Source organism: Centroberyx affinis, unplaced genomic scaffold (genome assembly GCF_046629955.1).
Source record: "Centroberyx affinis isolate AG114_WGS23_722 - 3 ecotype Tasmania unplaced genomic scaffold, CSIRO-AGI_Caff_v1 ptg003252l_1, whole genome shotgun sequence".
Classification (NCBI taxonomy): domain Eukaryota; kingdom Metazoa; phylum Chordata; class Actinopteri; order Beryciformes; family Berycidae; genus Centroberyx; species Centroberyx affinis.
The window spans coordinates 625,932-638,172 of record NW_027281278.1 but is presented as its reverse complement, the minus strand read 5'-3'; the positions used below and the strand labels follow the sequence as shown (position 1 = coordinate 638,172).

General features: G+C 46.6%; 1 protein-coding gene across 1 annotated transcript; it reads left to right on the top strand.

The window, feature by feature from the left end:
- Positions 1–12: 12 nt before the first annotated feature.
- Positions 13–9,354, top strand: LOC139660230 (glutamate receptor ionotropic, NMDA 2C-like; the record flags this gene model as incomplete). Its single annotated transcript, XM_071538322.1, has 7 exons — positions 13–187; positions 715–840; positions 1,724–1,953; positions 4,026–4,186; positions 4,895–5,082; positions 6,137–6,369; positions 7,783–9,354. Coding segments are annotated over 7 exons (2,685 nt in total), but the record flags the coding sequence as incomplete, so codon positions are not given.
- Positions 9,355–12,241: the final 2,887 nt, after the last annotated feature.

Genomic DNA, 12,241 nt, shown 5'->3' with positions numbered 1-12,241 from the left:
TTTCTTATATTTTCTCTCTCTCTCCTCACCCAGGTTGTCTATAGACGAGCTGACATGGCCATTGGTTCTCTCACTATCAACGAGGAGCGTTCTGAGATCATCGACTTCTCTGTGCCGTTCGTCGAGACGGGCATCAGCGTCATGGTAGCCCGCAGCAACGGGACAGTCTCCCCATCCGCCTTCCTTGGTGAGAGAAAACTATTGGCTTCTTTCCATCGGTTTAGATTGATTTTGCAAACTGATCACAGATCTGCGATCCTAAGACCTACCTGGAGCATCTCGTGTGTGTCCTTCTCGTTGCTGCTCCCCTCAGGTCTAGTGGGAGAACTCCCTTGCTTCTGGGATGTCTCTACTGGCCTACTTTAACGAGTTCTGTCTCTTTGGTCTGCAGACGCTTCAGGAAACTTCCCATTAAGCTTTTATCCCACAGATAACTGTAGCCTACAACTAAATCCCCTTACGTACAGCACACACACCTAAATCCCTTTTCCAAAACCCCCGAACAACAAAATTGAATGACAGAAGCACAAAATCCTGAACAGTGTACTTTGCTGAGAAAAAGGGAGTTGTTTCATTTTCTACTTTGGCGTTCTCCCTCTTCCTATCCTCCTGCCACATATGGTGACCTCCATCAGTGGCTGAGGTTTAGAAGCAGGATGTGCAGAAGCCTTAGATTAATCCTCTGTGTATGTTCCCCTGCCTCCCTCCCTCCAGAGCCCTACAGCCCCGCAGTTTGGGTCATGATGTTCGTGATGTGCCTGACCGTGGTGGCAGTGACGGTCTTTGTGTTTGAATACTTCAGTCCCGTTGGCTACAACCGCAGCCTGCTCAGCGCCAAAGGTGAGTCACGCACCTCTCCGTTGCACTGGCACTGGTTCTTCATCCAGAGCATAATGGAAGATAGTGAAGAGATTCCCATCCAAACCATATTTCTTGATTGTGAATGAAATAAACATGAGATGGGTAGAATTTTCTTATGAGTTTGTCGTAATCAGAAAATATCCAGATAGCATTTGTCTTCCCATGACCTGAAGTATCTGGTGTCCGGAAGCTGAAACTTTTGATCTCAAGAACGTTCCTTTTACACAAGTTTCATCCTCAAAAGCATTTCATGGTAAGCGTGTGTGCATGGCGCTCTCCACCCCCATTTGCGCGCCCTACTCGTGCATTATTAGAGCTCCTCAACAGGATTTTGGGGAGAGGGCTAATCAATCCCAGAATGCAGTGCTGACAGAGCGTGCCTCGTCTCCAGGTCTGAAAGGTCATTTTCCTGTTTTAATTAGCGTTCGTCGCTACGCTAATCGAACTGTGATTGATGGCGCCGGCTCCTTCCGCTGTTGCACATGAGCAACAATGGCAGAGAACGATGGAAACAGGCCGAGGCTGTGAAATTGTTCTGTTGTTTGAAAGTTTGCAGAAGGGCATGAGATGGCTCATGAATACTTATAGGGTGAAGAGTTGACATTTTTCACTCGATGAAAGAACATGTAGAAACAACATAGGAAATGTGTGACTCTTTGAAAAAACGAGGTCATGAAGCTGAGAGTCATTCCATCTATTCCAGAAGTAACTGAGGCCTAAAAGAAATTTCTAAACAGACTCCCCTCTTCTTCTTCTATCAGCAGGTTTTGTTTTTGTGTAGAACACAAGGCTCCGTAACACCTAAACAGTCTAAAGAATCTCAAAACAGACTCTCTCGCTTCTCCTCCCTCTGTTTCCTCAGCTCCTGGTGGTCCCACCTTCACGATAGGGAAGTCAGTGTGGCTGCTGTGGGGGATCGTCTTCAACAACTCGGTCCCCATCGAGAACCCAAAAGGAACAACCAGTAAGATCATGGTCCTGGTCTGGGCCTTCTTCGCTGTCATCTTCCTGGCCTCTTACACTGCCAACCTGGCTGCCTTCATGATCCAGGAACAATACATTGATACTGTGTCCGGGCTTTCTGACAAGAAGGTAAGAGATCGAATAAACTGCATTAGACTTGTCATTGGATAATAACCTCAGGCCAACAAAAAGCAGGCTGTTCTAGTGGATCAATGAGCTGCAGCACAAATGGCTTGTGTTTGAATCCAGCTCATGTTGCGTCATCTCCCCTCTCGACTCTTTCTCTTTCTCTCTTGCTTCACTATGCAATGACTAATAATGGAATGGGAACAATGAATGGAAGAGAAAAGACCTGTAAAACCCTCATCTGATAAAGTCAAGTACAAGCACTTTGCTGTGAACATCTCTGTCCTTTTCTTATCAGCGGGGAGCCCAGTAGCTTGAATGACTAATCAATTACTGCCGTCTGTCAATACAGATGGTGTCTGTGTCTGGAGTTGTCCTGTCCGTCCATCAATATTCCCCCTGTGCCGTCTCCGTCTCTCGTCTCGCTCACACTGTTAATACAAGATGGCAAAATGTCAAACACTCAAAAAAATCGGTCAAGCTGCAGAGGTGAACAATACCCAAGCACTTTGTCTACCACTTTTATGCACATCGACACACACATGCACATCCACACACACACACACACACACACACACATACAGTCTTACTTATGTCACTTTTGGGTTATTTACATAGACTTACATTCATTTCCTGGAGACTTACCCTAATCATAACCATAACCACTACTTGCCTAAACCTAACCCTTACCCTAACCTTAACGTAACCCTAACCTTAACCTGACCCAAAAATCAGCTTTTTACCAATTGGGGACACGGCTTTTGTCCCCAATTGCATAAGCCGTCCCCAATCAACTGGTCTTAAGTCTGGTTTGTGTCCCTGAAAGTGACTGAAGTCATACCCACACACACACACACACACGCACACGCACACACACACACACTCATCCTGGATACAGGCCTCAGAGGAGCTTTACAAGAAAGCATTTCATTCTTCACAGATAACGAAAACAACTCGGTGTTCCCAGGCAAGGATTAACAGAGCTACCATGGTGATCTATGGCTGTATTAACTGACTATATTAACTTTATGCAGATGCATATGCTCCACGGTGTACAGGATTGATATAGATTACCCAGTAGAACCGAACCTTAGCCGCCCCCTTACTCTGGGATCCCATAAGATCCTACAGGATTAGATAGGTTTAGGTTATGAGCTGAAGTTGTGGCTGTGTTGGCGCCTCTCAGGTTTTATTGCTAATCTTCTCTGGGCGGCCTGAGCTGTTGTTTGAACAGTTGATTGTAACAGAGAGGTGAGTAGCAGCTACACTGCTGATTTACTGTGCAGTAGCTCATAACTGGACAGTGAATGTATGGCCACATACACACACACACACACACACACTTTGATAGGTACATTCATTTATGCTCGGCTCAAAAGGTCAATGCCGTAACCAAGATAAATAGATCCTTTCTGTTTACAGTCTAACAGACGATATGCCAGTTCCTTCCTGTGTTATGCATTAGCTCAGAATCTGAACTTGATTAGAAATCATCTGTGGGAACTGAATTGATTGAAATAGATATGTGTTGACAGATATCAGATTTAATCAAATTGAGGTGAGCGGAATGGCATCCATTCGACTCAAGCAGCACTGAGTGGAATCGCTGATTGGATCAGTTCGGAAAAAATGGAATGAATCTAAATTGAGTCTCATTTAATTGAGGAGTCTCTCATCCTGTTTATTCCTCCCTGTCCCATCTCTTCACTTTCACCCCCCGTTTTCCTCTTTTCACAACTTTCTACTCCTTTTCCTCTCTCCTCTCCTTCCCCCATCTTCCCTCTCTTTACTGTATATTGCCTCTTTTACTTTATGCATTCACTGTCTTCCCTCCTTCTACTCTCATTCACTGTCTTCTCTCCTTTCCTCTATTCCCCCTCTCTTTTCCCATCTCTCCTTCTCCCTCATCTCTTTCCTCTCTCTCTCCTGTCCTCATTATCTCCCCTTTCTTTCCTCTCTCTCCTCCTGCCTTTCTTCTCTCTACCCTCTCCTCCTTCCCTCACCTCTCCCATCTTCTCCTCCCTTCCCTTCCCTTCCCTCTCTTTCTCCTCCCTTCTCTCTCTGACTCCCTGCAGTTCCAGAAACCACAGGAGCATTACCCTCCTTTCCGCTTCGGGACTGTCCCAAACGGGAGCACAGAGAGGAACATCCGCAGCAACTACCCCGACATGCACACACACATGATCAAATACAACCAGAAGGGGGTAGAGGAAGCTCTCAACAGCCTCAAAATCGGGTACAGTTTTACTACAAAATTACACAATCGGTTAAGGGATTAGTTATGTTTGACGAATCTTAGTTCAAATTCACGTTGGGAGGTTTGGAATTTCATGTCATTATTCTCTAAGACGTTTTCCTTGGAGCATAGCAAGTTGTTTTAAGAGGGACAACTCGGTACTTAAAGCTGCACTGGGCAATTTTACACTTCTTAGTGTCTTAGTGAAGAGGATCAGCCACTGTTGGTGAATCCAGCTCTCTCTGGACGGAGCGCTCGCTCACTGCTGTTTAGGAGACAGTTTTGTATTTCTAATGTTTAAATTCATCATTTGGAGAAGATTTCCTGCCAGTCACCATACCTGACACCAAAATAATAACGATAATAACTTGCGGAAATAGAGCGCATCTGCAGTGTCTCAATTAGCAGGAATTTGACGCTCTTCTCTGTTGCAGTCCCACTCTGTGATTTAGGCCGATCAGATGGGTGTATTTTTAGATAAAATAAACCATGCCTAGCGCAGCTTTAATTTATGTAAAAAAGCGCTGTCAAACATCCCATCCTCACACAAAACCACCTCACATTCATAACACTTAAAAAGAGAGAAAGAAGCAGAGAGATGTGCAAACATAATACTAATACATAATAATGAGAACAGTGTGAGTGTGTGGAAGACCTCATTAAACACCAACGCTAGCAAGCCCCTTGTGTGCCTCTGTTTGCATGCAGGAAGCTGGACGCGTTCATCTACGACGCTGCCGTGCTCAACTACATGGCCGGGAAGGACGAGGGCTGCAAGCTGGTGACCATCGGCAGCGGGAAGGTGTTCGCTACCACAGGCTACGGCATCGCCCTGCAGAAGGACTCCCGCTGGAAACGACCCATCGACCTGGCGCTGCTGCAGTTCCTGGGAGACGGTGGGCAGAGCTGCAGCGCATGCAGGAACATACATACACACACACACACATAATCACACTCTCTCTCCCACCGTTTCGCTGATTGTGGTGCTCTATTGCTGTCACACACACACACACACACACACACAGCATGTGAACCATGGAATTGGAGCCCATCCAGTTCAGTGTGTGCAGTATCAACGGGGAAGGGGGCTTACAGGGAAGAGTTAATATCCTCAGAACAGCAGGGAGTGCTGGGGATATGATTATCTCCAAAACACACACACACTACACACACACACACACACACACACACACACACACACACACACATGCATATACCCACGCAAACATGTGCACATAAACCCACATGCAAACACACACCATGACGGCCGTCAGTGTGGAGTTAATATCCTCCCTCCTAGCAGGGTTTTAGAGCACACTCACACTCTCTCTGAGCTTTTCATGATAGTATAATAAACAGTGAGTTTATGGTCAACATACGGTAACAGAGTGATAAAATGCGCCGTGCTCCCTTGAGGCCGCTGGGTATAACGCAGCTCAAGAGGTGGCAGAATTTGCCTGCCACCTGTTCAGAGCCATGGAGGAGTAGCTTGTGTGGTAATGATAGCTAATGGCGATGTGTTTAAGTACTGTACAGGCTTCCCTCTTCCCTCTCTTCACTCTCAATTCAATTCAATTCAATTCGAAAGGTGCTTTGTCAGCAAGGTAGAACACATTTACACTGCCAAAGCATGAGGAAGACAATAAACATATCTGCATAATTAACCTATAATCTAACTAAAAGGACATAAATGGTTCTGCACAACTCATAGTAAACTTGAATTAAAAAATGACTGAAAGATACATCAGTTGAGTCTTAGTCTCTCTCTCTCTCTCCCTCTCTCTCCCTCTCTCTCTCTCTCTCTCTCTCTCTCTCTCTCTCTTTCTATCTATCTATCTATCTATGTATCTATGTGTTGATCCATCTCTCTCATCCTCTCTCTTAATCTTCCCTTGTTCTTTTCTCCCTCTCCTCCCACCATCCTCCCTCCTCCCTTCATCCATCCTCCAGGAGACACCCAGCGCCTGGAGACGGTGTGGCTGTCGGGCATCTGCCAGAACGAGAAGAACGAGGTGATGAGCAGCAAGCTGGACATCGACAACATGGCGGGCGTCTTCTACATGCTACTGGTGGCCATGGGCCTCAGCCTGCTGGTCTTCGCCTGGGAACACCTGCTCTACTGGAAGCTGCGGCACTCCCTGCACAAGTCGCACAAACTGGACTTTATGTTGGCCATCAGCAGGGTGAGATTTGCAGATAGAGAGATTAGTTGATGGGTTGGATTTTGGATGGCTGTGTGGTTGATTGTTGATGGCTCGTTGGTTGGTTTGATTGGTCGATTGCTTGGCTGACGGAAGTGATTCATGAGAGATTGGTTGACTGATTCGTGCATTGATTGTTTGGTTAAGTGACTGTTTGGTTGACTGACTGGTTGGCTCATCAATTGGATAATTAGAGGAAGAGCTTGATTAAGTGAATGATTGAAAGGTTGGCTGGTTGTTCGATTCAATAACTGGTTGGCTGGTTGTTTTTTCGTTTAATGTGCTGTTTTACATGAAGTGGCTGTTATACAGTAGAAATGACTGCTAATGGATATGTATTTGCACATAATGACATGGTATCATTGAAAGGCCTTGTTACAATATTAGCTTAAATTGTGCAGTAGTCTTATTAAGAATAAGAGGGGAGTAGAGAGGAGAAGCGAAGAGAGAGAAGAACAGGGATAATTTGCTGTTTACTCAGCATTTAACTTTGATTGGCGAATCTTCATCTGTAAAAAAAACAAGAACCCTGTAATTAGAGTATAAGCCAAGGATTTTAATTTCTGTCCAACATTAGCCTAATCAGCAACCAGTTTGTTGATGCTGTTGTTTGGGAGTCTGGTTATTGAAATAGAGACTGTGGCTGAATGTATGGCCAGGGGAATGTCTATGGTCTCCAGCCCCCCCGCTCCTCCACTGTGTAATTACACCATTGTGCCTGTATCGGGGTTTTATCAGATTAGCCGCTAAATGACTATCTGATCATTAATCCTTATGGGGCGGCCCCAAGGGCCAAATTAGATTCGGCTCTTTCAGGTTTACTCAGCCAACTGTAAGCAGTGAGCAGTCATGGGATTTGGCTCTGTGTTTGTCCATGCAGTTAGAGACTGTTTGTTCTGCGAGGGACTGCGGGCCTGTGTGTTCGTGTGTGTTTGTGTGTGTGTGTTTGTGTGTGTGTTTATTTGGGGGTATTCTCTCAGCTTGAACCGTTTTTCTTTCAGTCCTAGGGGAATGCATAATGAATTCCTGACTAACTTGCTTCAGTGATAAAATGAGCTATTTAATGAAATCAGTTTTCTTTTTTTTTTTATTTGCTAGTGGTGTGTTTATCTGCTTTAGGCGTGGATTGTCACTTTTGAGATGCAAAAATTGGTTGAAATCCTCTCTGTGTTATGGTCGCTGTGGGACTGCTAGGTTGATTCAAGGTTAAATAGTTGATGACTAACTATTGATTTAATCATAAATGGTTAGTGGATTCATGGTCCACTTTTCTTTTCCTCTCCCCTTTCTGCCCTTCCCTATTATCACCTCCCTTTCTTCTCATTCATTTATTATTCTATTCTCTTATCTTTATTTTCCTTTCTCATTCTTCTGCCCATGTCTTCCCTCTCTCAGGGTATTTACAGTTGTTTCAATGGAGTGGAGGACCCCGGACACTCCTCTAGCCTCGCCAACCCTGACCTGACCTCCAACTACGCTCAGGCTAACATGCTGAAGATGCTCCGCACCGCCAAGGACCTGGTCTCCACCGCCAACGTTGAGAGCTCCCTGGACAACGCCACCAAGACCATAGAGCAGTGGAGTCGCCACGGCAGCGGCCTGCCCATTCGAGGTCCGCAGGTCGCCACGGAGACCGTGCCAGGGGGATTCGCCTACGTCACAGAGAACCACTCCCCCCTCCCCCAGCGCTCCATCACCCCGCCTCTGACCTCCATCACCTCTCTGAAGCAGCAGAGGAGTGTGACCAGGCCCACGCCGCTGCGCTACACCCTCCCCACCCGCTCCTCCTCCTGCCTGTACGACCGGCCTCTCCCCGTGTCCAGCCTCAGCAGCCCCCACCTGGCCGGGGGCGAGCCGCTCCCTCATCAGCACCCCCACCACTACCAGACCACCGGGAGACTCTACGTAGACACCCATCCTCGCTCGCCCTTCATCCCCTACACTGACCTCCAGCTGCCCGACATCTACGCCTCCCACCCCGTCTCCTCGGCGTCGCCTCAGAACCAGCCCGTCTACGAGGGCTTCTCCCGGCGGAAGAGGAGGTCCAAGAGTTTCCAGTGCGAGGAGGTGGGAGGGGAGAGGAGAAAGCACAGGGACCAGGAAATGAGCGGCAAAACTCCCGTCTATCTGACTGAGCTGAAAGCCAACCACCTCCTGGACAACCATGTCTCAGCGCCCAGCGTTGACAGCCTCTACCCAGGGGAGGTGATCTGCCCCGGGGGAGAGAGCTACAGCTCCTGGCCCCCGGAGGAGCTGGTGCTGAGAGGGAGACGCAGGCACCGCCGCCCCTCTTTCCTCAAAGCCACTTGGGGCGGCGAGCGGATCCGCCAGCTCGACGAATCCCAGTCGTCACTTTCCCAGTCCAGCCAATCACCTTCCACCCTGCCGGACCTGTTCCCGTGCATTCTCACGCCGACCACGCCCTCCAAAGCCTACAACCCCGCCCACCTTCGGAACAACCTGTGCCTCCCGCGGAACCAGGCCTACCTCCATATAAGGCAGGACCAGCGGAGGCCCAACGGGCGTAAGGGCCAGCGGCTGCGTTACTCCCACTCCGCCCACCTGCCCACCTACGGAGAAGCGGTGCGACACGGGAGCGGGGTGGGGATGGGCGTGGTGCGGAGAGCCACCAGCCTGCTCAGCAGACAGTACTCCCACTACCTGAACTCCTATCCTGGGCTCCCGCTCTACCACGGTCCCCTGGACCTGCAGCCGCACACCCAGGCCTCCAGCAGCCACCCCAGCCCCAACCCGGTGTGCCAGCTGCTGGCCTGTGGCGGCGGGCGGTGCGGGGGCCAGCGGGCCCTGCTCTACCAGGACAGCCTATACGGGGCTTACGGGGTCTATCAGGGGTCCCAGACTGGATTGGAGGCCCAGCCAGGCCAGGGAGCAGGGGGGCAGCCTGTGGGGAGCCCATGTGTACTTCGTCCCTGGAGACGGGTGTCCAGTCTGGAGTCTGAAGTCTGACGGAAGTAAGAGATCAAACCAACAGGACCTCGTAGGATGGACACCTGTGAAGTTATACAGGAGACTTTAAAATGGGTTATGTGTTGTCAGTGGTTTGACTAATATAAGGGCGAGAAGATAGAGTACAGTACCTTGAAGTAATTGTTGCTTGTCTGTAAGACTGTTACTGGAGTGCTCTGGTGAAAGGTAATAAACAGAAGCATGGGTCCAATCACAATTCAGTGATATTTCAGGACTGATGGGATGTATACTGTAGTAAGATAATAAGACTGCACTGTTACCAATTTATCCTTGAGAAAGCCGGGTGGAGTTGGCAGGTTTTATTCACTTGCTGCTTTCCTACTCCCATGCTCATGTGTTTTCTGTGCTTTAATGTGCACTAAGATTTACAACAGTCCACAGTGTTGCCACACGGGTACACTACACTAGGCTCCAGAGGTTTCAAAAGGCCCTCCATGCTGTGCGTGTTGTGAATAGTTTATTTGTGGGTGGGTGGGATTCAGTCTTAGTTCTGGTTGAGTAGGTGAACTGTCTACGGCTGAAAAGACGTAATGAAGGAATGAGGGAATGTCTCTTTAAATACAGCCGCCAAAAACAAGCAGTCATTGTAGCAAGATATGTGAAGACAGCTCTGACGCGTACATGAAGAGTTTCATTCCAAAATGAGATATTCACCATAAAAATACTTTGACACCTCATCTGTCAAAATGATCGCTGGTATAAAAGTGTAACCCATCAGAATATTTACTGAATTGATTAAGACTTTCCTTCCACAATTATATCAGTTTTTGATGGGATAATCTATCATTTTGAGATATCCAGTAATGAATTTCAGGTAACAGTTTTTTTTAATGGATTGATAATGTTTTGGAAGTAAACCCTTCATGTGTTTATCTAGTGCAGTGATGAAGTAGCGGAAGCAGAGGCGTTGCGAAGGCAGTCCATATGAACACAATCTGCAAAATGAAAGTATTGGGACAGCATTGACCAGCACTAGGTGTCTTAAACCATGGACTCTCATTCCTCACTGGGCCTCAGTATGAGAGCCACAGTGCAGCACAACATCACACAGGGCCTCACAATAAATTCTGTATTCTAAATACTATATCGATATATAGAAAATGTGTTATTTGAGGCTGAGTTAGTGTCATATTCACGTACTACATATGATAGGATTTTTTGTAATCACGATCTTAGAGTTTTCTAATCACACTTCTGACACGTTTTGAGTTTCTTTTTGTAAAGCTGTTGGGTTGGCAGATGTACTGAAATATTTGTTATTACTGTATTAACTCTGTCAGTTGGCCTATATTAAGCTTTTCATCACTCTCTCTTTTCCACTCTTTTATAACCCTCCTCTCTCCTTCATCCTTTCTCTTTTTCTCCATCCCCTCTAACTGTTTAATGATCAAATTTAAATGAGGTAATTGAAAGCTATTCTAGTATCTATATTACCTGGTTCCCTCACCCTGTAATTAATCACTTAGACCAATTAAAGAGCCTTTTTGGACAAATATGCATGCGTGCCTCTTCCTTTTACAGCCCTTATCTTTCTCACGCCCATCCCTGTAACCTTGTGGAAGGAATTAGTAGTTTAATGGGGGAATGCTTCTCAACTCTAGGCTTGAGGAAGAAATGAAGGATGGGAAGAGAGGAGGGAGGAAGGAAGGAAGGAAGGAAGGAAGGGAAGGCGAAAGTGCCAATATTATGTGGAATAGTAGAAATAGAGGGTACAGGAGGAGAGCTGGTCGCCCATCAAAGGCTCCCACTCTGATCTTGTCATATGGAGGTCAGTCATCTGCTGCAGCATCCTGGAGGAATATCCTTCTGGTGTTTGGGTCACATGGCAGCTAGTGACTGACACAAATACAGCAGAGAGAGAGATGGCAACCAGCAGCAAAACTGCTACGACTTCCTTTACTTCACATCTGAGTCTCGTCTGTTAGTCCACTTGTAGACTTCTGTGCGCTGAGTGAAATAAGTTTGCTGCAGCTGTTACTTAAAACTAAACAGTCTGCCACAAAATGCTGTCTGTCAGTGTGGTAACTTCACCAGATTTTTGCCACTAAACTAATCCGCAGAAAGTTTGATGTGAAAATGTATCGCGCCGCACGATATTGCCGAAACTGTCCAGCAGTGCTTGCCTGAAGCTAATGTTTTGTAAAGATAAACTACTCCAACCCAAGGTGACCTGTTGCCATGGTAATTACTCTCTCCATGGTGTTGTCATGAGGAGATAAGACTCCATTCAGGAGGCCAGATGAATAATGTTGGAGGGTCCACACATTGAGCTCTTTGATTTTTCCATTACTCTCTGCTTTACTATTGGAGCATTGGCTGAGATTGCGCCATAATGTTGATTTAATCCCCACTTCAGTACCGATCCCATATCAGTTTTATAGGGTTCAAGGTAATTGGGCTTCTCTTGTAATTTTCAGAGCCGAATGTTGCCTTGGTAATTACATAATTAACATGTGCTAGTGTAGGCTTAATATAAAGGCTGGATTTGCACAGGGACAAACATCCAATTTTCTGACCATTTGTGGCGTGAATTTGACCTTTTTGTTGTCTGATTAGAATATTTTCTCAGTTGTTTTGGCCAAAGCTGAGACAGGACAGTAGAGCACAACTGAGATGTCCTGTTTCCTTTGGTCATGCACACTGCAAAGCTATTCTGATTCAAAGAAAGTCATAGTGTTTGAAGATCAGCAGGCCTTTCATTATGGTGATCATAGCACCAGTCATAGACAGAGAAGTAGTCATCATTTTTACGATAACAAGTTTTCAACAAAACAGTTTAATATAATATGATCTACTGTAATAATGATTACTTGTTCTTATGATTTTCCATGCGTGAAAGGTCAAGAAAACTTTATATTGCATAGAG